This window comes from Ammospiza nelsoni, chromosome 1, assembly GCF_027579445.1.
Source record: "Ammospiza nelsoni isolate bAmmNel1 chromosome 1, bAmmNel1.pri, whole genome shotgun sequence".
Classification (NCBI taxonomy): domain Eukaryota; kingdom Metazoa; phylum Chordata; class Aves; order Passeriformes; family Passerellidae; genus Ammospiza; species Ammospiza nelsoni.
The window spans coordinates 20,257,539-20,281,672 of record NC_080633.1 but is presented as its reverse complement, the minus strand read 5'-3'; the positions used below and the strand labels follow the sequence as shown (position 1 = coordinate 20,281,672).

The following is a 24,134-nucleotide window of genomic DNA, read 5'->3' as shown; positions in this document are numbered from 1 at the left end:
TTAAATAAGGGCTTGCACTTGCTGTACAAGAAAGTAAACCTGAATAAGTTTTGATCCCATTTCAGACATTGCAACAATAGACAATTAGAACTGTGAAATGTGCAATTCACAGCATGAGACATGACTTGATAACTCTGCCAGATTTAAGATGCGACTAATTTTTTGATAGGTCTTCAACTTTTCTTAGCCCACCTAATCTTTCCCTAGTTATTATATTCAGTTCACTGTGTTCTTTGGAATGCCTTGAAGGGGAAAATAGCAGGAAGATTCCTCTATAAATGTCCATTCTTTGCCAACTACTGCTCAAAAGATATTTGAAATATTAAGCTATTAACTGAGACAAGTATGCAAATATAGGTCAGTAGCTTATGTTGAAAATTTTATATCCATTAAAATGTTGTGAATTTCCCTCTGAAATTAATTAGGATTTTTGGACTGGCACAGGAATGTCTTTGTATAGGGAATGCTTGTAGTACAGAGGTAAAATTAATTATTTTCAGAGGGTAAATATCAAGATTTTAATGACACTTACTGTAGCTACCAACTAAGAGGTTTTCCCTGGGTTAGTTTTCTAAATTGGCCTGAGCTCTTCCAGCTACTGCCAGGGGAGCCTGCCTGTATTCTGCTGAATTTCAGCACTTACATAAGATCTATGCTGAAAGCTAGATTTATTCACTATTATATATGTTGAAAAATACCATGTTTTAAACTTGTTATCATCAACTTCTTGATGTCTCACTTAAAAAAACCAAAACAAAACAAAAAACAACTCAAGGGAGTCTTTATGGAATAGGAAAGAAATTAATTCAAGGATGGGTCCGATTAACTCTCAGAATGAAGAAAGTTGTCTTCTCCAAAGATCACTTAGGATAAAAGGTTGGGGTGAAGACAAGAATACCATCTGGCAGAGTAAGAGATGCTGTTAATTTACATTTATTTATTATTTTACCTTTATGGAAGCTTTGGAATACCTTGTCACTGTATATTTTTTACTAGGTTAAAATAAAAGTGGGCCAGCTAAGAAATCCTTTATTTTCAAAGTCAGAGTTTGACACACCGAGCAGATGATTGCATGTACATTAATTGGCTCTGCTAAAAAATTTGCATCCACAGAAGGTATGGACCCTCTAGCTAGTTTGAACTCTCTGCAAGCAGGATGATTACTTATTACTTTTTTCAAACTCTTCCCCCTGCAGGTCATGCACCTCCCTGGCACCTGCAGGCTTCTGTACCAGGCAGCTTAAGAATTCAAGGCAGAGAAATTACTTTGTTCTGTGAGCAAACATAATGCAGGTTAATTTTCACTGGAATCTAGCTTTCCTTTTAAACATAGATGGGTCACAAGTACATTAGTCTTGTAGTCCTCAGTGTAAAAATGTCCATGATAGGAGTGAAAGTCAACAAGGATGCTCTACACATACTCACCCATCCCCTTCTGATCCCTCCATTTGCCATTACTTGCCCACATAACCTTAATCTTCTTGTAATCACATGCCACCACTGTGTTTAATGGCTAGCACTGTGAAGTGTTTCATACATGGGACTTTCATCTGGTGTACTAAATGTGATATTACAGCAAACACTGAAACAAGGTCAAAAAAGTTGCAAGGACACTTGTCTTAGGCTGCACTATGGGGCAGTGGTATCTGGGCATAGATGTGATCTTTGGCCTGCCTATGTCTGACAGAACACACTAACAAGAGATAGACGACTGAATTTCATCACAGAACTGATTGTACCCTGCCATTGTTTCAGACTAATCTCACAGAGAGGCATGGATATAATACTGAATACTCTGGGAACTTTGAGATCTGTAAGTGCTGTTACTCTTCAGAGCTTTTTGTCATTCTGTTTCTCACAAGTCCTTTTGAATTCTGTTGTAAATACAGTGCCAACACCCTTGGGTCATTGAAGGCAAGAGTTCCCAGAAGCAGAGTAAATTCTGAATTTTTCAAAATTTTTGCAAACATTAAGAGAACTCAACCCTCTTTTACCTCCAAGCAAAACTCTGGTAGAATACTCAGCACCAAGGCAAAAAAGAAAAATTGCTACCTTGAAATGACAGCTTTCTTCAGCAGAAAGGAGGGAAATAAATGAGTTGTCCAAATGCCTATTTCTTGAAAGATCTGTAATTTTGAGTTTTCAAAGTTTTCAGCTATTAGTTATAGTAGAGTCAGTTTATTTGGAGAATGTTTTAATACTTAGGCTAAAGGATTAAGCAAATGCATGCAGTAATTATAAAAGTGTCTGAGTTGCCAGGACTCAGTGATAAAAGAAAAGCATCAGCAGCAATTCTCTTATCTGCCTTTTCATGAAAAGGAAAAAAAAGATTGTGGAGAAGATCCTGATTTCCACAAATCCTAACTCTTCCTTCCCCCTAGGATTTTGCCCAGATGAACTTTGGTCCCATGTTTATGAGCAGTTTTCAGTGTCTCACATGTAACGTATCTGATCTATGCAAAATGAAGATCTGTCCCATTAAAATGTTGCCTTTTTGATTATTTAGTTGGTTGGTTGGTTGGTTTTTGTTGTTTGTTTGTTTGTTGCTGGTGTGACAAATGGGGAGGTAGAAGCAATAGTCTAGCTCAAAAACTCTCTGATTTGTGAAGATTTTTGAAGGCCTGTTTCTGACCCTGTGCCAGCAAATTCTTTACTCTTCTCTTGAAGCAGGATTTTCAGTCTGTGAAGAGTGTGATGTCATGAGGTCTTTGAGCATCTTGTGTTTCTCTTGTCCGTGCTTGCTGGCGAGGGTCATTGTCTTCTCACAGCTGTAGTGATTCAACTTTACAGAGTGGTTGCTCAGAACTTGTCCAGTCTGGAAAACCAAAAGGAAAGGAAAACCAAATAGCAGCACCTATTTAAAAATGTTGGCTCCATTGTCAGGTTTTTAAGCACTTGTTGGGAAAGATCATTTTGAGAAGTACTGAGGGTGAAGCACTTCTGCTGGAGATTAGAGAAATTTATCTTTGGTCAACAGCTGCATTTTATTTTGGAAAGTAAGGTTTTTAGGGGCTAAACCTTAAATACCCAAAACGCTAAAACTGCACTCCTGGTATCTCTGTACACTCAGAATCTGACGCTTACTTCAAAGAGACCTCATCTTTCCTGGTAGCATAGGAGATAAAATTTCATCCAATATCTTGGGTTTTCCTGATATTAAGCCAGGATCAAACCCTGTAAATTCCCCCAGGAAAGAAGGTAGCAGGAAAAGCCAGAGTCCCTCTGGCCCACATCTACATGATTCTGTGGGTTCACTTCAGATCTTTTTTTTTTTTTTTTTTGCTAATCTCTGATGTAAAAATACTATCTGCATTTGCAAGGGTTTTTTTTTGAATTCTGGCTACATACTAAGATGCATCCAGATACCCAGACAGCAAATGCTATCTAAGGAAATGATAAATTAATTATGATGAAATGTTTTTTTTTAATAAGTTATAACCCTTTTTCTCTGAGCAGGTGCTCTCAAGAAGGCTGGTATCTCTTTGCAGACAGCTCAAATGGAGAATTTGGTGACACGGCTGACATTGCTACCCCAGTCATCTCCCTTACAGGGCCCAGATGCAAAATCATATTCTGGAACCACATGAATGGTTCAACAATAGGTTCTCTGGAGGTATGGAGGTGGTCTTTATTTTGTTTTGTTTTGTTTTTCTGCATAAAATTGCTGTGAGGAAATTCATGTGTTCTCTTCTGGTTTCATTAAAGCCCAGACTGCTAATAAATGAAAACTAACAATCGCTAGCATTCTACTGCTCTCAGTATGTTTTGATATGAAGAAAGAATTATTTCAAATACTGGAGTAATTATAAATTAGAAGTTTCTACAACAAGCAAAAATTGTGACTGTTATAGACATGCCATGGTTGGAAATTCAGTACAAGAAAAAGTTTTGTGTCACACAGTACCATTTGACACTGAAAAGCAGCAATAGATATTTGGACATCAAGGTCTTTGGCCAATGTGGGAGCATGGGAAAAAGAACTAATTGCATCAAAATTCAACATAAAATCTTGTAGAAAGCATTTATTCCTTGAAAAGCTGAACATATCACTTTCAGAGATTATTTATATTCATGCAAGCAGCGTTGAACTATTTCTGTGGCATATAAGCAACAAATTTGCTTCCCCATACCCTTTTTCCTTATTCTGGTTTAAATAAAAGCACTTCTGTAAAGGAAATTTAACTCATTAGCAGCTTGTAGATCAAATAAGTCACTGCAGACAGAAATGAATTACACAACAACATTGTTCTAAACAATTATTTTTACCACACAGCTGTGTGCTTATAATGGGATTTCCCAGGAATGTATAGAGTAACCTACAGCATCAGGAATGGATTGAAAAAAATGCTCATGTAAGTTACCCAGTCACCTGTCAGTATCATATTGGATGTGGGCAGTGCATGAGGATTTAAATATTCAAATTATAAAAAAAGCTGATATAATTCAGTGTTTTGAAAACAAAATTAATATTTGTGTTGACATTAGAAATGAGATGTGGGATGTGGTGAACTACACACCATGTGACTGGCTAGATGTTTTGTGGAAACATGTTCCATGTTTTCTTGAGTTTTTTTCTAAACAATTTTTTTTGAAGTATTGGTAAATTTCCCCCAACTGGGTAAAGATCTTGCTATGCTGCTTGGAAAGTGGTCAAATATTAATTAATCAGAATCAGTGTGAAATCAGAGGATAAAGATGATTAATCCTCAGTTTTAAGGCTTGGGACCAATTAATGTGCTTTTGGACTTCTTTGCATACTCCAGGATCCAGGCTCCTTTGCAGAGTAAGAACCCATGTTAGTTGGAATCATGTTCAAAGAACGTTTTGTAGAAAATAACAGCAATTCTAAGGAGCCATGCCCAGTATTACCAGCACAAAAGGCAAATGTGTATAGTTTTCTCAGTTTCAACACTCATTACAATTTCCCTCTATTCTTTAACTGATCCTCCTTCACCTCAAACTTACTTCATTTTAAGATGTACCATAGGAAAATCATGAAACCTTTGCACACTGCTAATAATTGCTTATAATTGCTTGATTATTCATTTAATAATGGGTATAAGAATAGCAGAATAAAAAATTATTTAGGTGATTTCTCATTATTTATACTAAGAATGATCTATGTATTGTAGGAATGGGAATATTTCTGCGCTTAAAATATCTTTTATCCATATCTTCCCCCAAGACTACCATATTTTTTTCTGCACCCATGCCATCAAATATCATGTGAGATTGCTGAAGATTTTCCTGCCATTTGCATGAATGGTTACCTTCCTGTGTTTCCATTACTTTCTTTCATATTGATTTGCTGTAACTTTCCTGAGGAACCTCAATTTGATTATTTGTTGGAACCATTCTTATTCAGTTTCTGTACTTTGACTCAGCATGGGTAATTATACCAAAGTATTAGATGTGCTTTTTTGCAATGTAATTGAAATGCATTAAGGTTCAAAGTGCATTAAGGTACAGAGAAGCATTGAGTTTTAATAGCACACAAATTACTGGCCATGTTTTACTCTAAAGTTTTAACCTGTTTTCATGATATGATTGAAAATATGAATTTATGATGCAGGAATCAGATATATAATAGAGCAGATAATTTGCAGTCTGTAAAAACACGTACATGTGTGTCTACAGTCACACACATACCTTCATTTAACTATATTATTTGCATTTGTCTGTAATCCCTTTCCCACTAATTTATTTATTTTCATTTTAAATTCATGTCTTCTAGGGCAGATCTTCCTGTCTGTAAAGTCAGAAATCACTTGTTTTTCTATCCAATTTAATATATTATCTGTTCCTTTTTCCCCCCTAAAATGAAAGCTCTTTGGTGTGAGGATTTGCTGTTTGCTTGGCAGAACTTACCTGTTATGCAGTATCATATACACTCATGGGACTGCATAAATTTAAAACAAAAAAAAAGTTTTTTCATTATGATAAAAAAAAATGCCTGGGCTGCCCTAAGAAGATTACACAGCATAGCAGTAAATCCTGGAAAGCAGAAGCAGTTCAGGCAAGTGGTGAATGGATGTTTAACTCTGCTAGTACTGGCTGGAGACACAGCCTGACACACCTCATCAAACACCCATCTTGTTATTGTCAGCTCAGTTGAATTTGGATGCCCAAGAGATTGGACCAAAGAATATTTAGGAATCTCTGCTCATGTTGAAGTGTGTCATCATTCCCCAATTTGCTGTTTACAAGGGTATGGGCTTTTACAAATCTTTCATTGCTCTAAAGATTAAATTTTGTCTTTATAAAAAAAATAAAAAAAATATTTGTAGAAGAAACAAAGTGTTTCATAAGAATCAGGATAAGAAAATCCATTCTGGAAGAGCAGTTAATTGTATGCATGAACAAATATATTTTTCAGCAAGGCTTGTTAACTCCGTTTCTGTGTTGTACAACTGAGTCACAACCCACTGATAAACAATTTTTATTCACTGGTAGCCACTCTGGATAAATTAATGAGATTCATTAGTCCAGTTAATGCTGTGGGCTGTGAATGTTTATGAGGAGGTCAGAAAATCTTGAAACATTATTTTCTTAGTACAGTCATTTCTACTGACATATGCATGTGCATCAGGTTGGACGCCAGGAAAAGGTTCTGCAGCCAGAGGGTGGCTGGGCACCGCAGCAGGATCCCCAGGGCAGCGGGCACAGCACCAAGGCTGCCACAGGGCAAGGAGCTCCTCAGCAGCCCCAGCTGTGTGATTCAGCTTTGGGTTGTCCTGCAAGGGGTAGGGACCTGGATTTAATGGCCCCTTCCAATTCCAGATATTCTGTGATTCTGTGAATTTTAATGGTGGAATAGGGATTAGATGTAGAAGATAATATTGTATTCTTGTATACGATTATAGGACTCTTAAGTGAGTTGGCAATGGAAACGTTTTTTTATAATCTTAAGTTATTTTCTTTTTTAGGTACTCTATAAAAGCAGTAACAAGACTTCTAAACTGTGGAGTCAAACTGGCAGCCAAGGTCCCCAGTGGAACAGAGCAGAAGTGTTCTTAGGAATTCGTTCAAATTTTCAGGTGTGTCTTCCAATGTGATGTGCTCCTAGACAGCTGGCTATTAGTACTTCTATATTAAGCATTCTTCACCTTCTCATTTTCCTTTTCACACAATGCATGTACTTCTTCTGCTGCATGGAAGAAATAATCTCTTTGGCTGTCTGATTAATTATCTGAGCTGGACTCATGTTTTTGGAGATTTCCCATACCTCTTTTTTCTCAGACTGATTTCCATTTTTAAGACTGAGAATCCCATCTATCCTTGAATCCTCAACTTAAAATATTCTACTTCTTTCTCTTTAGTGTGCAGTAAATAAAAAGATCTGGATTTTGGGAAAAAAATCTTGAGTATGATGTTTGCTTTGAAATCAGAGCAGATTCCCAAACCTCTTAGAGATACTCGCTTTGTTGCAGACTTATGGAAAAAAACTAAAATCCCCTAGGATAGTCAATAACAGATTTTATAAAAAGTTACAGTTCCTGGTACTTCTGTCTTGGAATTTTAACGAAATTTTAAAATTCTTTTTGCATTCATGGGAATTAAATGATGAATGGCAGACTAGTATTTTTCAGACTTTCTTTGCAGAAGTAGGAAGAACCCTTGCCATTAGTTCAGGATGAGTGAGGGCTAGTATCTCTTTGAATGGCATGATTAATTTCCTTTTTTTTGGTATGCTTGGTAATGTTAGCAGATGGTCCTTCAATAACTACAGAGACAGATCTGTACCAATTCTGGTACAAGATTTTGTAGAATTATGCTTTGACAGTAAGAACTGACCACTTCATATTAAAAAATTTGTGAAGACCATCAATCTCTGTTCTTTTCATGTTGTGTGTATAAGCTTTTCTCTATCTTATCAGTGGCTTACTGTAATAGCTCTGTAATTTTTATTAGGTTATTTTCAGGGCAAAACGTGGTGTCAGTTACATGGGAGACGTGGCAGTGGATGATATTACCTTTGAAGATTGTTCCCCTCTGCTAATCTCAGACAAACCTTGCACATCAGAGGAATTCATGTGTGCCAACAAATACTGCATCCCAAAGAGTAATCTGTGTGATTTTGTAAATGACTGTGAAGATAACTCAGATGAAAGCCCTAGTATTTGCAGTAAGTATGGTAGTTTTTTAATATAATTATCATAAATAACTCTGTCTGCTGTGAATTTTTAATACTCAAATATTCTTGACAACTCATCAGCTAAGAAAGCAAACAAGAAGGCAATAATTTAATTCTATTCCTAGGCTTTTAAGGATCTTTAATTATTATTATTTAATTTAAAATCCACGATACAAAATACAAAGAGCTGCTAATGGACGTCTTAAAATAACTCAGAAAGCATCTGTCTTTAAAAGCAGAATAAAATTATCCTGCTTTCCATATGAAAAGAATGTATTAAAGCTGAAAAAAATTCAAGCATAATACCTTTGGGAGACGAGCAGCCTACCTCCTGAGATATTTCAAGGGTTGTCAGGTCTCAGCAAATTATTTTAATCTGAATATTGTACAATTTTGGTTTTACAAGACATATCAAGAAGCAGCATATGTAGTATCTGATTCAAAGAATGATGTTTCATACCAAATGGCTCCTTCTGAATCACAATATATGGTATTAACACTTCCTTCTTTTACTACTACAAACGTGGGAAATGCTCACACAATCAAGTCTCCATTGATTGGTACCGTATTAACAGTTACCTCATTTTTCTGAGAATATTAATTCAGTTTATCAAATTCTCAGTGAATACGATTCTTTGAAGCGAAGGTATGCTGATATTCTATGAAAGCTAAGGTACATCACAAAGGAACCATGTTTTGCAAATTTTTTTCACACTATTAAGCTACTCAATGATTTCCAGTCCAGGAAAGGTACATCACTAACCTATACAGGGACCAGCTGAGATTTTCTGCAACTAAAAATGAAGAGTATTTCAAGTTTCAATTACTCTGTTAAAAAAATATTCTCAAACTTTGACTTTTGTTATCTGATTTTTTTTTAAATCTTAATGGGATCTTTTATTTGTTTCTTTGAGGTTTTTGTGGGGGGGTTCTGCATTGTCTGTGTTTCTCATGAAATATCATCAGATGAATATAAATTGAAGTATTAAGGGCAAAATAGTTCAAATAAACTGATGGGATTTAATTTTACAACCACTATAATAAGGATTTTATTCCAATTTCCCCCTAGAAGAGATTAATTGAAACAGTCCCATACAGTGAATACTTTCCTCTAACATTTTTTTTATTATTACTTTTAAGTAATGAAAAAAAAATGCAAAATCGTTTTTAAAAGTTTTCCTAACTGCATTTTAATTGTAAGCTTTACAGTGAATCATTGTAGTGCTTTACAAGCACAGGAGTCATTTATTGTGCAAGTGCACAATCATCTGCAGTAACTTGAGCTTCTAAGCAGGCTGCCTGATTTTTCTTTTTCATCAGTGGAGTAGCTTGTTTTCAGGCTGAAGTTCATGCAATTTAAAATCAGTTGTTTGAGTTAGATCAAATAAGTTGTCCTGTAGATATGAATGTTTGTCTTTGTTGACAATAGAGATCCTACAAGGACGTCTAAACTTAGATTAGGTAATACCCAATATGTACAGCATTAGCAGGGATATCAGTGCTCATGCCTTAAGGTCTTGATTCTTGAAAACAGGCCTTTAAAATGAAAGGGTCAGTTGTAAGCATTCTATTGACTCGAGATGGAATTTGTAAATAATGGAAGGAATTTCTTTAAGAATGGTCTTGAGATATTAAGTAGCTAAATCAGTTGAAAAAAATAATTAGGAAAAATTTTATGGGCAGTTTCATCAATTGAGTTAATCTACAATCTGTGATTTTCATAAGAGATTATCATATAAATTCACACATCCAGTCTGGGTTGGTTTTAATTGTTACTTCAGATGGCACTATATTTGCAGATAGAGGTGAAAAGGGAAGCTAGTTTTGCTAAGCAGCTTATACTTTTAAGAAAAAGTTTCTAACATTTTTACTTTATGACATTCAGAGATTAAAATTCAAAGAAAAAATATTTTATCTGATTTCAGCCTGAAATTTTTGAGGTAGCTGTCTTTCCTGTTTTGTTCCATGTGTAGATTCCATGAAGTTTAGATCCTTAGCCTGGCTACTGATGCTTCTAAGTACCTTTCAGTTAAATAAAACTACTTCCATGCGTCTGAACTTTATCAGGCGTCAGAAGACGCTCAGATTTTGATTACATATTAGAAGAGATATTTTGTAATTTCTGATACTGTCCTACAAAATAATACATACAGATTCCAAATTTCTCTTCAAGCCACTTTCCTTTTTAGCAATAATAGCAAGAATATTCAGGGCACAGTCAAAAGGTTCTTGAAGTCTCTGCTGAAATTCCACCTTATTTCAGCAATTTTACTCTTACTTGGTAATCATTATAATGAACTTATAGATGTATAGAGAGAAAAATATAGAGAAATTAAGCTTCTGGAATGATGAAATTGACTTAATTTATGTGGACAGTTTACTCACCATGCTGGCTGTTTTGACATTCAAGATGCAAAAATTTATAAAGAATATGCATGATGTTTCATAAAAAATCAATAAAAATAATGACAGCTTTCTGCTATTCTAGGCCTTAAGTACAAGTCAAGGAGATATGTAGATAATCTTAGAATCATTTATGTTGGAAAAGACCTTTAGTATCATTAAATCCCACTATTAGCATCACCAATTTCACCACCAAACCGTGTCCCTAAGTGCCACATTTATGTGGCTTCTGAAGACCTCCAGGGATGGTGACTCAACCGCTTCCCTGGGCAGCCTGTTCCAATGCTTAACAATCCTTTCCAAGAAAAGTTTTTCCTAGTATCCAATCTTAGCCTCTGCTGGTGCAACTTGAGGTGCTTTCTGCTTCTCCTATCACTCATTACTTGAGAGAAGACGCTGAGCCCCACCTTGCTATAAGATCCCTCCCAGTAGCTGTCAGGAGCAATACCGTCACCCCGACCCTCCTTTTCTCCAAACACCCCCAGCCTCCTCAGCTGCTCCTCTTCAGACCTGTGCCCCAGGCCCTTACCCTTCTTTGGAGACAATCCACCACCAACATAGTTTATCTATGTTCCTATATTGGCTAAGGAAATACAAGTGAATCGAGGGTTTGTGCAAAAGTAACTTTGGGTGCGATGTGGCTCAAGATTATCACACCCACATTTGTGTTTTGTCTGTATCTGTCTATACAGAAGCTGTGTTTTTATGGTGCTCAGTACTTTCATTTGGATGTGTCTGTTTGCTAGATAGAGGCATTTCTTCCTGTTCTCACCTGATCTTAACATATTTCTTCAGAAGGAGGCTGGTTTTCTGCACATCTTGAATGCTCTATGGGGGGCTAGTTAAGATCCTAAAGAGCTAAAATTGTTAATTAAATTTGGTTACATTTATACCAAGAATCCTGTTGACTGTAATGAAATGCACAGGACCCACATCATATATATGCAAGTGGGTTTATCCTATTATAGTCCAGAGTACTCAAAATGCTCTTTTTAATGAGATGCATGGATATTATTTTTATAGTGAATTTTTTTCCCCATAGATTGGAGTACTAGGTTGTACTATATATACTTAATTAACTACTTGAAAATAAATCTCTTATCATGTGTGGCAAATATATTTCAGGTACATCTATTGGGCATTGCAATTTTGAGTTTGACCTTTGTGGATGGAAGCAAGATGAAAATGATCATTTCAACTGGCACCTCAGAAGTAGCAGTACTGCAAAACTGGGCACTGGACCAGCTACTGATCATACACTGCAAGAACCATCTGGTCATTATATTTTTATAAAGAGTTCATTTTTTCAGCTATCAGGACAGAAAGCTAGGATTTCTAGTCCTGTCTTAAGCAGAAAGAATAAAAACTGCAAGGTATGTGAGGGTGTGGTAGCAGCAGGAATGAAGAATTTGATTTCTAGATTGCACCATGAATGTACTCATAATATGATTAAAGATGATTACTGAAATAATTATTGAGAAAAAAAACCCCCTATCCTTTCGTAGAGATGTCAGGATCAGATCTTATTTCATTTTAACCATAAGAAAAATCTTGCCGCAGGAGAAGAGTTATTCTGGAAGTAAATGAGTACTCCGTGAGATTCAGATGAAGCTGCCAGTAAATGCAGTGTCTGATTTACAATGTCTTATGCAACTCATCCAAAGTAATAAACAACTATTTAATGGTTTCTGATTTTATGGAGAAAGTGTCTATAAGTGCAGTAAGAATTGCTTTTAAAAGAATAAAACTGCAAAAGGAAGGATGTTTAACAGAAGGCTTTGTTACCAGCTCTTCTCTAGAAAATGGAGAAGGGTAAGCTTGATCTTCCAAAATATTACAGCACATTCTGGTTACTTCAGCTTGAATATTTCTTTGCAAACCTGGTTTTGATACATTTTCCTGGTTTTGATACATCTTTTATAGTCTTTGCTTAAAATACAATGCCCCAGAAACTTTAGTTATGCCTTATTTTGAAACTGCAAATTTACCTTTATACATCTAATAAGTAGGCCTCTCAAGAGGATATTTTTATGAGGCCATTTTTTAAAAAAGCTTATGAAATTAACTGTTTGTGTGATCACAGACCTATGCTCATCAAATGAAGGCGATCTTAGACTAAAATAGTCCTAAACATTTTCTTGGCTATGCAGGTGACCTCACTGGGCAAAATGCCCAGTCATGAGCCTCTAGTTTCATTTACCTCATACTATTCCTGAGGAATATTCTTGAGCAGTTTATCTGTAACTTGGAAAGAGTTCTGCTTATGTTTGAGATTTCTAACCAGTTCATTTTACTGAAACACTTCTCTCTGAAAAGTATGTAAATTCTTTATTTTTCCTGACTTAAGATCAGTTAGTATTAAACATAAAGGACTTGATTTATGATTCAAAAGAAAACTTGAATAATTATGATATTCAGTAGCAGAATTTAACCTAGTCATTATAAAATTATCTTCAAAACTGGAAACATGTTAATTTCTCTATTGCCTAAAATACATATACTAAAAATATTCTGCTTGCACAAACATGGAGATCTCGACCTTTTGCTTCTAGCATCGTATTTATGAGTATCTCTTTCTCTGCATTACCTGGCTTTATGCTCTAAAAGTAACTTGTCCACTTTTTGACTTCTTTTTATGAAGCATAAAACATACGTCAAGAAATGCAGAATAACTGAGAATGACATGTTGACATCTGTACTGTTACATATCACACATTAAATGCAATTAAGTGCTTGAAATATAACTATGGGAAACTGTTGTTTTTATCACATAGAAAATTATTTACAAAAGCAAACGTGTACACAGGTTGAGCAGACCAATCTCTTGACATTGATCATGCGGCCAGAAGCAGTCATATTTATGATATTTTACTTTTCGCAAGTTTTGAGCAGTTCTGAAATGTACACATAGACAAATACCAAAGGAAGTGCAATGATTGGTATAGGAAATTGTATGAATGGAAAAAAATATGTCAAGATCTGAAACCTCATCTCATGAGATCAGAGAGTCACCTGAAATATTTTACTCCTTCCTATGGGTTATTTGAGAAAAAATCCTTCATCATATTACCACAGATTTAGTATGGCATCTTAGACCACTTCAAGTCATTGAAAAACGAACAAATGATACTCATTTTCAAATCATTGAAAATGAACATTTACATCAACTGGACGAGTTTTATGATAGAAAACAAATAAAGAGCAGTAACTATAAAGGGACATGAATGAATAAAATTATTTTGTCTATATACAAGACTTTCAGAAACAAAGCTGCACCTTCAAAATTAATAGAAATCCAAGACTGAATTGTAAAGAATTGAGAGTGCAGTTATATGTGATGAATTTTCACAATGATCTTTTTATGTATGTATTTGGTCTTTTGTATTTAAAAATTCCCACATTTTTACTAAAAATAGATAAATAACTGTTTTGTAATCCAAGTACCTCCTCTTATATATTTTAGGTTTCTTTGGGGTTATTTTTGCATATGTCCATGTAAAATTTTGCTTCCACTATAGAGTGGATTATTTTCTAATTGCACATTCTATAGCCTACATAAACATATTTTTAACCAGAAAATTGTTCAGTAAATGGAAGTTGCTTCCTATATTGTAAATGACACTACTACATTCCTCTGTTTCCTTAAAAATATTTTAGTTCTTTTACATTTAAATGCAAGAGTCATTCAAAGGGATGCAAGATCTGCTGCTGAATATTTTAATGCTGGTTTTGAAATTTGGCTTATGGAATAGTTAAAAAATTGTAAATAATAAGTTGTTCTGTTGCCTTTTGATTAAATTATTTTTCAATCAGTAAAATTTATGACTTCTCTGAATGCTATTAGTAATGCTCAGTTTAAGAATTAGAGTCAATACAATAGCAGAATTTGACTGAAGTCACCTATTGCATACTTTATGCTCTTGTTTTTGCCTACAGATAATTTTCTATTATCATATGTTTGGAGCTCACATTGGATCGTTGATTATCTACCAGAGAACTACATTGAAACATGAAAAAATTCTCCTTAATCTTACTGGAAACCAGGGAAATTTCTGGCAGCGCAAGGCACTGACCCTGTCTGGAGATGGAGATGAAGATTTTCAAGTTGTCTTTGAAGGGATAGCTGGAGAAGGTCCCAAAGATGGCATAGCACTTGATGACCTCACATTTTCCAGGGAGTGCTTACTGTCCCAGGAATTTTTACCAGCTGAACCTACAAAGGTACCTCCAACAGGTATGTTCCAGCTATGGACAGTCTATATGTGCTTGGAAAGAAGGAATAGCAGCATTATTTTCATTTCTTTGTCTCTCCTTCAAAAGAGAAATAGTATAAATATCTTGTTAAATAAATTCAGAAATTTTAACACTTTTAGGCAGCCCATGAAATTCTAATAAAATCATTTTATGAAATAGTTGTTTGGGTATTTGAGTTAACTGTTGTGAATCTGCAAAGCTTCTTGTCCAGCTGTGTACACTTAGCCAATATCCTGCTTAATTCAGTAGGATTTATTTATCAAAAGTTGTAAAATAGAGTTGTTGTAGAATGAAGAACAGAGTGGGACAGTTTGCAATAAGGCCAGCAGGCTTAAATGGATTTTGGCTAGTAGGAATTGCTACTAGTACTGGTTAGACACCATAAACATCTTCTGCCTGTGTGGTATGGTGCCAACATCAGTGCAATTATTTGCACCATCCTCACTTACTGCACTAGGGAAATAAAACTCAGAAAACATTTACCAGAAATGATACAGTTTGGATGGAGATGGATCCCAATAACCCCAAGGTAAGAGCTACTCATGAAAGCACTGCTGCTGTAGGTTAGCAGTATTTGCTTGGACACAAATGATGAAGGAGAGGCTCTTTTTGACAGAACAGGACTAATCTTTTTCCTCCTTCCACATTGATCACAGAGCTACTGAAATGTAACCCCCTGAAGTGGAATTTAGGAGATGCATTTTGTTCCTAGGTCTACTACAAATTTCCTGCATGGCTGCAGAAAGTCATTTTATCTCACGTCTCTGTCTTTCTGATCAATAAAACAAAGTTAATATTTCCCAGTATCAAGGACTACTATGAGAATGGGTCATTAATTTATGTGAGCAACTTTGCTTTGTTACTGCTGCTAATGAATAGCCTTCTCCTTTAGGATGTCATTAAGCACTGCTCAGGCTTTGGGAAATAACACTGATGAGACTACACCAAACCCAAGAAATTGCGCTGAACTTTGAGCACAAGATAAACTGGAAAGATATGGGCAAAATTTTCCAGACATCTCTCTGATAAGGTGCCAGTTCTAGTACTATTGGCTTCCTACTTCTGCCAAGCCAGTCATGGAAATTTATTGCAAATGAGATTTGTATTTTGAAGTTCAGCTTTATATGAACGTAACCCCAGGAGGAACACTAGCCGAGCTTTCTGATTCTTTATTTTTGTTGTATTCAGACTCTATCCTCTTAATGGGAGATGCACGTCCCTGTGGCAATGTTAGAAGCTTTAAAAGCTTTGGCTTTGATGGTAAAGGATGTTCCAAAAGACTTTTATGTTTTATAATAAAAAAGATACTAAAATCTCAGGAAAGAGCCTCCAGAGACTGATTTCTTGTGTAGCTCATATAAGATGTACTTTGTGAACTTCAGAGGTTCACAACACTTTAGGGCAATGGTTTAAATTCATCCTTACAACAAACCATATTTTTTATATTGACACATTTTACTTGTTCAGGATAAGAATTTACATCACCCACTGAGGGCTTCAACTTACAGCTGCTACTTAGCAGTGGTATCTGTTTGCATCACTGCTTGTAAGTGGGTCTGCTTCTGCCCATAGAGATGTTCTGAACTGTGGCAAAATGCATGTTGGATGTTGTGAAAAGTGCTCTGTAGTGCAACTTTTTAAAACAGAACTAGCTAAAATAGCCATGGTGATCAGCTGCAAAAATCAGCTGCCCTAGACTTGTCTGGTTATATGTAGAAACAATTGAAAGTTTAACCAAAAGTAAAACACTTCTATCCACTGATCAATTTTTTGGAAGTTTCTGAGGATAAAGAAGATCATGTAGCAAAGATCTGTCTCCTTCTTGTCTTCAGCTAGGAAACATATTTGCTAAGAAAATAAAAATATTTTTTCTTTAAGAGATAAACGCATAGTTTTTGAGATCTACTCTAATACAATTACTTTTCAATGTTTTATTTGTTTTAGATAATATTTGTAATGCCCATATCAAAGGAGATTCTTCTGAGTCTTATTGAGCCATATCACTGTGTGAGACAAGTATACTAAGGAGTCTTTGCTTGTTATTTCTGTGCATGGAGTCATAGGGCAATGAATGCAGTGTAAAAATGAAATTGAACAGAACCACTAAATGTTCCCATCTGTGACACCGACTCACCTTTCAGAAGAATGTTCCCCTGATTCTGTAGAAACACCTTGAAATTCTACACATTAACAAAAATATATATTCTAAGGTGGCTGTTTATTTCAGCCAAACATGCAGTAATGTTGAAAGGCAGGAAGAAAACACTGGACTTATAGAAAAATAATTTTGAAAGCTTGCATTGTAATTTCCTGTAAACTACAGGATACTGTAGATTGTTCTCAATATGCTGCTTAGCAACAACAATGCTGAACTGCAAAGCCACTGAGAGCCGCTTAAATTGCTGGGCCTGAGAAACAATAAACATCATTTTAGTCTGGCCCTTATCAAATTTCCATTGTATGAACATCAAATTTTTGCTCTGTGTCACAATGGTACTGTGTGGAGGAAAATGCAAAGACAATTTTGTTTGAGCAATGTTATTTGTGCTTGTTGCTGTGTCTCTGCAGTGTGGTAAGATTTCTGAGTTAGGTTCTGCCTTGTGTAAAAGGCTGCCTGTATCCACATCAGCCCAAGAAGAGACCCTGGCCATGCTGTACCTTTGAAAGTTGCAGTTGTTTCTGTGTTTGGTTTGTCTGGCAAGGTTTTGGTGGCAGGGAGCTGCAGGGGTGACTTTGTGAGAAGGTGCCAGAAGTTTCTCTCGTGTCAGACAGAACCAATTCCAGCTGGCTCCGGGGTGGATGCCCTGCAGGCCAGGGCTGAGCCCACCAGTGATGGTGGCAGCATCCCTGTGACAACAGTTTAAAGAAAGGGAAAAGTTGCTGCACAGGAGCATTTGCAGCCAGAGAGAGGAGTGAGAATATGCAGGAGAAGGTGCCTTTGGTGGCACCAAGGTAAGGGAAGAAGGAGCAGGAGATTCCCCTGCAGCCTGTGGTAAATACCATGGTGAGTTAGGCTGTCTCACTGCAGCCATGGAGGTTAATGGTGGAATAATTATCCATGAATAATATTTTATACTTACAGTTGTTTACAAAAGAGACAGCATGGATTTGACAGTAATTCCCATGATCTCTAAACTTGTTTTTCCTATCTTCTTTCTATCCTTTCCCTCCTGCAGTGTTGTTACTGACTATAAAAATTGCAGATCCCTCCATCAGAGTTTCTGCTCATGTCTCCTTCCATTCACCTGGGAATACAACAGCTGCCAAGGGCTGCCTGATCAGATTAGCAGGCTACAATAAAGAGAAGTTATTCCAGAGACTAGGGAACTGGTATCTGCTGACTTCAGTTTTGTAGAAGAGACAGACAGTTATTTTCAGCAAATTAAAAGCAATTCACCAAAGTGTGGAATATGTCTTTGAGAACTTTGAGAACATAGGAATATTAACAGAGGATCACATCAAGGTCCATTTCACTTGATATCCTCTCTACTGCTGTCAGTGAGAGGATGAACATATGTGATGCTTCCTCTTAATGTCCCTAATATTTCCTTTTTAGGAGACCTTACGAACCAAATGTGGTTTTGGATATGTAGCAAACCTTAATGTATTTGCCTTCTGTATAGAGCCTAGTTTCCCTAGAAGCACATTCACAAGTATAGCCCCCTTCTCATTTTTTGCAGCAAGTTGTGCAGTTCTGTCACTTGCAAAGAAAGTGACTGTTTTTACCCTCTTTTTACTGAAAATGTGAACAGCCAAACACACCTACTCCATATTGTTCTCTATGCAATCATCCCTAAGCAACATCATACACTGAAGGAGTTTCAACTTATTTCTTACATGGAAACTATTCCTTCTGTTTTCCTTTCTCTGACTTTAAAAAAATCCACTATACTCTTTTGGTCCTGTAAAATCAGGTCTGTGCAGAGCATTTAGGAAATAAGTGACCAGTGGAATGATACTGTAACAAAATGGTTCTTTTTTCTCTCTTTCCTGATGAATCCTAAAACTTTGATTGTTTTGTCTTTTTTGAACATTGGGCTTTTATATTCCTGGAACTGTTTCTGTACTGTGCTGTGTCACTCTTTAGGAATGGTAGTGGTACGATTCCAGAACCTGTGAAAGATGGACTGTGTTATTCTCTGTAGCTGAATAACATGACATTTCATTGCCAGTCACTCAAGGTTCAATTAATTTGCTAAATTGTGACTGTTTATCTCCATTACAGTTATATAAAATAACTGATGCACCTGTGGGGGTTGGATGTTCCAAGATTATAAGGATGTCCTGCAATGGCAGCTGATGTCAGAAAGGTTTTTTAGTTCATAAACTAGCACTGGGTACAGTCCCATTAAGCACGTTCATTTTCTCAAAAAACTTGTCCAATTATTCATAGTTATCCCTAGCTTATATCACCCTGAATACCTTCAAATCACTGGAAAATTTTCTTAACTCATAACTCATGCACTTCCCTTGTCTTCTAAAAGTAAACAATAAAGATTACAGTCTTGATGTTTCTTTGTTCTTTCTTTGGGATTTTTTTGTTTTAGTTCATGGGTTTTGTTTTTTCTTTTCTGTTGTTCCATACTGATTTTTAAATCATTTTAGTACAAATTTTTCCTTAACAAAAAACATTTAAAATACATAGATTTTGGTCAGCAACATAATTAAAATAAAGATATACAAAATAATATAATAATCAGGAAATCGGATTTGACAAAAATATTTTTATTTGAAATATAGCTCAAAACTCTAGAGTATACTCTAAAGGCCAAACGATATTGCTTATATCACTCTTTCACTGTTATAATTTTATCTATAAAAGTTTACAGACACATAAATAGAAATAACTTTAGCAGTTTTTGTAACTTATATATAATTACAAGAATAATAAAATTTTATGCTTCAGTGCATAATGTGATCTACTGAAAAGAGGAAAAAATCTCTTTATGCAGAACTAATCAAATAACAAAGCATTTATTGCTTCATTTAAAACAGCCAGCATTGACAATTGACAGAGAGAACAGGATGTGAAATGAATAAAGTAGTATTTCTAAAGCATTTTAAAACCAGTTCTGAAAAGAGAAAGAAATAAAAACGAACCTGATATTAAACAAAAATAAACAATTAGCCCCGAAACAGCAACAAAAGATTAACAAAAACCAATCAACCAACTAAACAAGGACCCTCAACAAAAAACCCCAAACAAAAACAAGCCTGTAAAGAGGACTCAAAATTTCTTTCAGAGATTGAATCTGACTTTGTAGTTACCTTAATTACATACAGGAGATTGTGAAGTTTCTTTTATTCATTGGTACCTGAACATATTCTCAGATATATCTAGAATGAAGTTCCACAAGGGAGGCAATTTTCGTTTTCATTATACAATAATACAAAAGGTTTATCATTATGGTATTTTAAAACCAGGAAATCTGCATGTTTAATTTTTTCTCTCTCATTTCTGGTACAGTATACAATTCCTTCCATATTTTTCAGAAAAATGGTGGAAATACTGTAGAATATGTAGATTGGTTTAGGAGCTTGCTATAAAGCTACTATATTTGAACATGAATTAGTCATGACTACAGGTTACTTGAATTAAATTTCTACATAAATTGTCCACCTGTTACTATAAAAATTATCCTTTTTATTGACTGTCAAGGAGAAAATATATAGCCCAGATTTTGGTATTGTATTTTCTAATTCTATTGAGCTTTCTCCCACTAAATTCCAAATGTGTGTAACTTTACACAGATTGTACTTTATCACTGTACTTTATCAATTTAACTGGAAATATCTTGCACCACCTTTTTAATTCCACAGTTTCTTCTGATTCTTTTTCTTGTATCTTGGACTCTATCTCCTTTTATTTTGAGCTCTAAACTTACCATATTGTATAATGGTTTGAAAGCAATGTCCACATTTCCTAAACTAAAAAAGAAAATATCATATATTTTTACTGGTCTAATTTGGAAAATAATGACAAAAATTTAGAATGAGTTGCAATTTTAAGGGAGTTAAAAATGTTTTTTCCACTATTCTATGGGGATTTACGATACATTTCAGTCCCTAACCAACTATGGCATTTGAACTTACAGTAAAGTACAGATAATTTGAAGACATTTCCCATACTTTATTATAATTTTATGTCAAAAACCCAAAACTTTTTCCCTAGTTATTCTCAGACAGTGACATTAAAGCCCACAAATTCTTTGGATCACTAGTCAGATGTGAGGACAGCCTGAATTGGGCCCATAACTGATTACAACTCGAGAAACTGGCAGACAGAATGTGATTAATGTCATCTCAGAACATGATTAATGTCATCTAAGGTCCTTGGAGGTAGGGCATTGTCAGCCCTTGTTTTTCTGTTTCACAAAACTGTTTAACATCTTCAAAACTTTCTTTAGCTCTTGGGTCTCCACGGACTTTTTCTGAGAAAGGTGTCCCAGAACAGGCATCCAAATACGTATAAGGTCAGGAGAAAAGAATTTCAGGGCTGGCAGTTTGATGAGAGTCTCTGAGCAGCAGGTGAGGGCAGGTATTTATACCTACATTCATAGCATGAGCTGGTAATTCCTTTTGGCAATGACTAGCTGGGCCTTGGGAATAGCTTTTGTAACCAAATTGCTCCAAAACTTGTTAGAGGAATTTCTGGTACTGTATTTATTAAGGCGAACCCTCTTGAAGAGCCCTTCTCCTTCATTTTCTCTCTACTGGGAGAACTAAGTAAAATCTGAGCTTTCTCAGGACCACCAGTGCTACTGTCATAATTAGCTCTCATTATGAGACATTTCTCTCTGTGTTACATATTCCAGATTCAGAGCTGGCCTTCCCTTGGGTGAGCTGAGAGCATGAAATCTCCAATTCTGCTCTGCATTCCAAGAATTAGATTTAAAGTTGCTCTTACTTGTCTGTAATGACTTTTCTTTTTCTCACATATCTAAAAGTAGAGAAATGATGTAGCAGTACAGAGGAGTCTTAGAAATAGGATATAGAAATAGGATGTTTCTACTATTAAGGCTTGCAGCAGCAAAAGCAATCTGAAAAAAATTTTATATTTCACCAAATCTAGTCCTATTTTATCTTCATGCAGTACACCTTTGATGGGCATTTGAATTTTCTAGACATGCTGGAACAAAATTTCTATATGTGGTTAAGACTGAAGACCAGTGTGGTTATCTATTCTCCTTCTCTAACTGTAGGAAACAAGATCTAACTCAAATATTTTTTAAGTACATGCTTATCAATAATCACTTTGGACTGTATTTTACATTACTAGTTAGGAATTTACATTTTCAATATGATGAACTGTAGATAAAGAAAAACATTATTTTGAACAAGATGTCTGTAAACTTAATTTGAAAGTTCAGTTTATACTTCATTATTTACATCATTAAAGATTTTATGCAACTCACTGCACAGATTCATTTTCATTCTCTGATTTTTTTTTATTTTGTTCTCAAATTTTTCAACAGAATATGACTTCCAAGTAAAATGCTATTTTAGCTTTCACAAGGTACCATACTATCCCAAGATGTGCCTGGATGCTGTTTAGTGTTAGAATAAGCAAAGCTAATACACAAATAAGATGTATAAAACTGTTAACTGTCAAAATTTGTTAAGAATTCTTGCCTGTGGAAGGACCACAATAATTTTTTGCTTAAAATCAGATCAGCCTTTGGTCCATCATCCATGTTGAAGACAGAGGCAATGAATGTGTTAAACACCTCTGCCTTGTCCCTGTCCCTGTTTGTGAGGAGCCCATCCTTGTCCTGTGGTGGGTCAATTGCCATTAATATGTTTGAAGAAGCTCTTTTTATTGTCCATCCACAGCTCTGCTCAGCTGAGCCTTTGCCACATTTTTTTTCCCTACAGTAGAAAGCTGCATCTCTGTACTTTTCCCACGTCACCTGCCTTTGCTGCTGCTGGCCATACTACTTCTTTTTGCCCTTTTTTCCAAGGGAAGATTCCTGTCCGACCAAAATGGCTTTCTGCTTCACCTGCTTGAGTCCTGACATTTGGGAATTGCCTGCTTCTGTGCCATTATTAGGAGATGATGTTTAAAAAGTGACCAGCACTGATGGGCCCCAGCACTTGCAAAAACAGTTTCTCAGGAAACCCTAATAACTAATTCCCTGAGCAGCCTGAGGTCAGCTCTCCTCAGGTCCAGAGCTGAGGCTTTGGCAGTTCTCTTGTCAACAATATCCACTCTGCTCATGAGATCGGCTCTGATGGCAAGCAGTAGATCAAGGAATTTGTCAAAGCTTCAAAAGAAGATTGTGTAAGAAAATACTCAGCTTCAGTTGGACTTAGAGATAAAGGTTTGGGCCAGGTAAATATGAGGGGTTTAGGTAGTGTTGTTCTCTGGGTTTCAGGACTGTTGGTACTTTTGTCTGTATTTCCCTTAGCTTCCTTTCCAAGCAGAGGAAAGCTGAATGGCAGAACTTACATGGTAAGCTCTGTGGAAATCCTGTGGAGTGGCATCAAGCAATTTCATCAGGGCTTTTTTTCTAACCATGGGCTGTTCTGTTCTTTCCATGTTCAGTCACTTGCTAAGCAGATGTGCTACTACTTGCTTACCTCAAAGTGTGCTGGTAAACGTGAACATGTGCTGAATGGAGGCGCAGTTAATAAAGTTATTCATGCTTTCAGGAATAAATTACTGTAATGGATTGGATTAACATTAAATGACAAGAATAAGAAAATAATTTTGTCTTAATTGTTCATCCTTACTGGAAAAAAGATAAGGAACAGAATTCCTTAATGGCACTAGGAGACAGTGTAACAATATTTTGGCATAACAGTGCCAAGAGTTGCTTTCAGAACCTCACCTCACAGCACTTTTGCTGACTTTATAGGTAAAATTTTAGTCTTTTTCTTTCAGTGTCTGAGAACAAACATGTAACTCAAAGGAAGGGAAAAGCTCAAAATAATTGAAGCTACATTTCTATGAGATACTGTGTGATTAAAGAGTTTGTTGATATCTTTCTCCTCCATCAAGCATAAGGCATTTTTCATTTTCCTGTTGACCTCTTCAGTGGAGGCTTAAATGTGTGCAGAAGGCTGTTCAAGACATCAATGAAATCTTTTAATCATCACATACTCTTCAGATGAAGGTGGTAAATACAGTAATCCTGAAATTTATTCCTGAGTAATGACAGATGAGGATTCATAGGGGTCATGGCATTCAATTTAATCAGTTTTGGGCAGTTTTCGTTTCTCCTACACCTGACCCTTTTCTCACATATGTCTGAAAAGTTTTAATATAGCTGTGTTTAAATGTTCTAATTTTCTATAGAAATTCTGAGAAAATTATGTTTCTTTCAGCTGTTTCTCGCTTTAA

The 24,134-nt window shown here is 35.7% G+C and overlaps 1 protein-coding gene across 1 annotated transcript in view; it reads left to right on the top strand.

The window, feature by feature from the left end:
* MALRD1 (MAM and LDL receptor class A domain containing 1) overlaps positions 1 to 24,134 on the top strand; it is a 233,828-nt gene that overhangs the window by 86,506 nt on the left and 123,188 nt on the right. Inside the window, exons 22-26 of the mRNA XM_059477538.1 lie at positions 3,457 to 3,613; positions 6,927 to 7,037; positions 7,912 to 8,125; positions 11,663 to 11,910; positions 14,474 to 14,771. Of these exons, the coding sequence (XP_059333521.1) occupies positions 3,457 to 3,613; positions 6,927 to 7,037; positions 7,912 to 8,125; positions 11,663 to 11,910; positions 14,474 to 14,771 (1,028 nt within the window). The remainder of the gene's footprint in view (positions 1 to 3,456; positions 3,614 to 6,926; positions 7,038 to 7,911; positions 8,126 to 11,662; positions 11,911 to 14,473; positions 14,772 to 24,134) is intronic.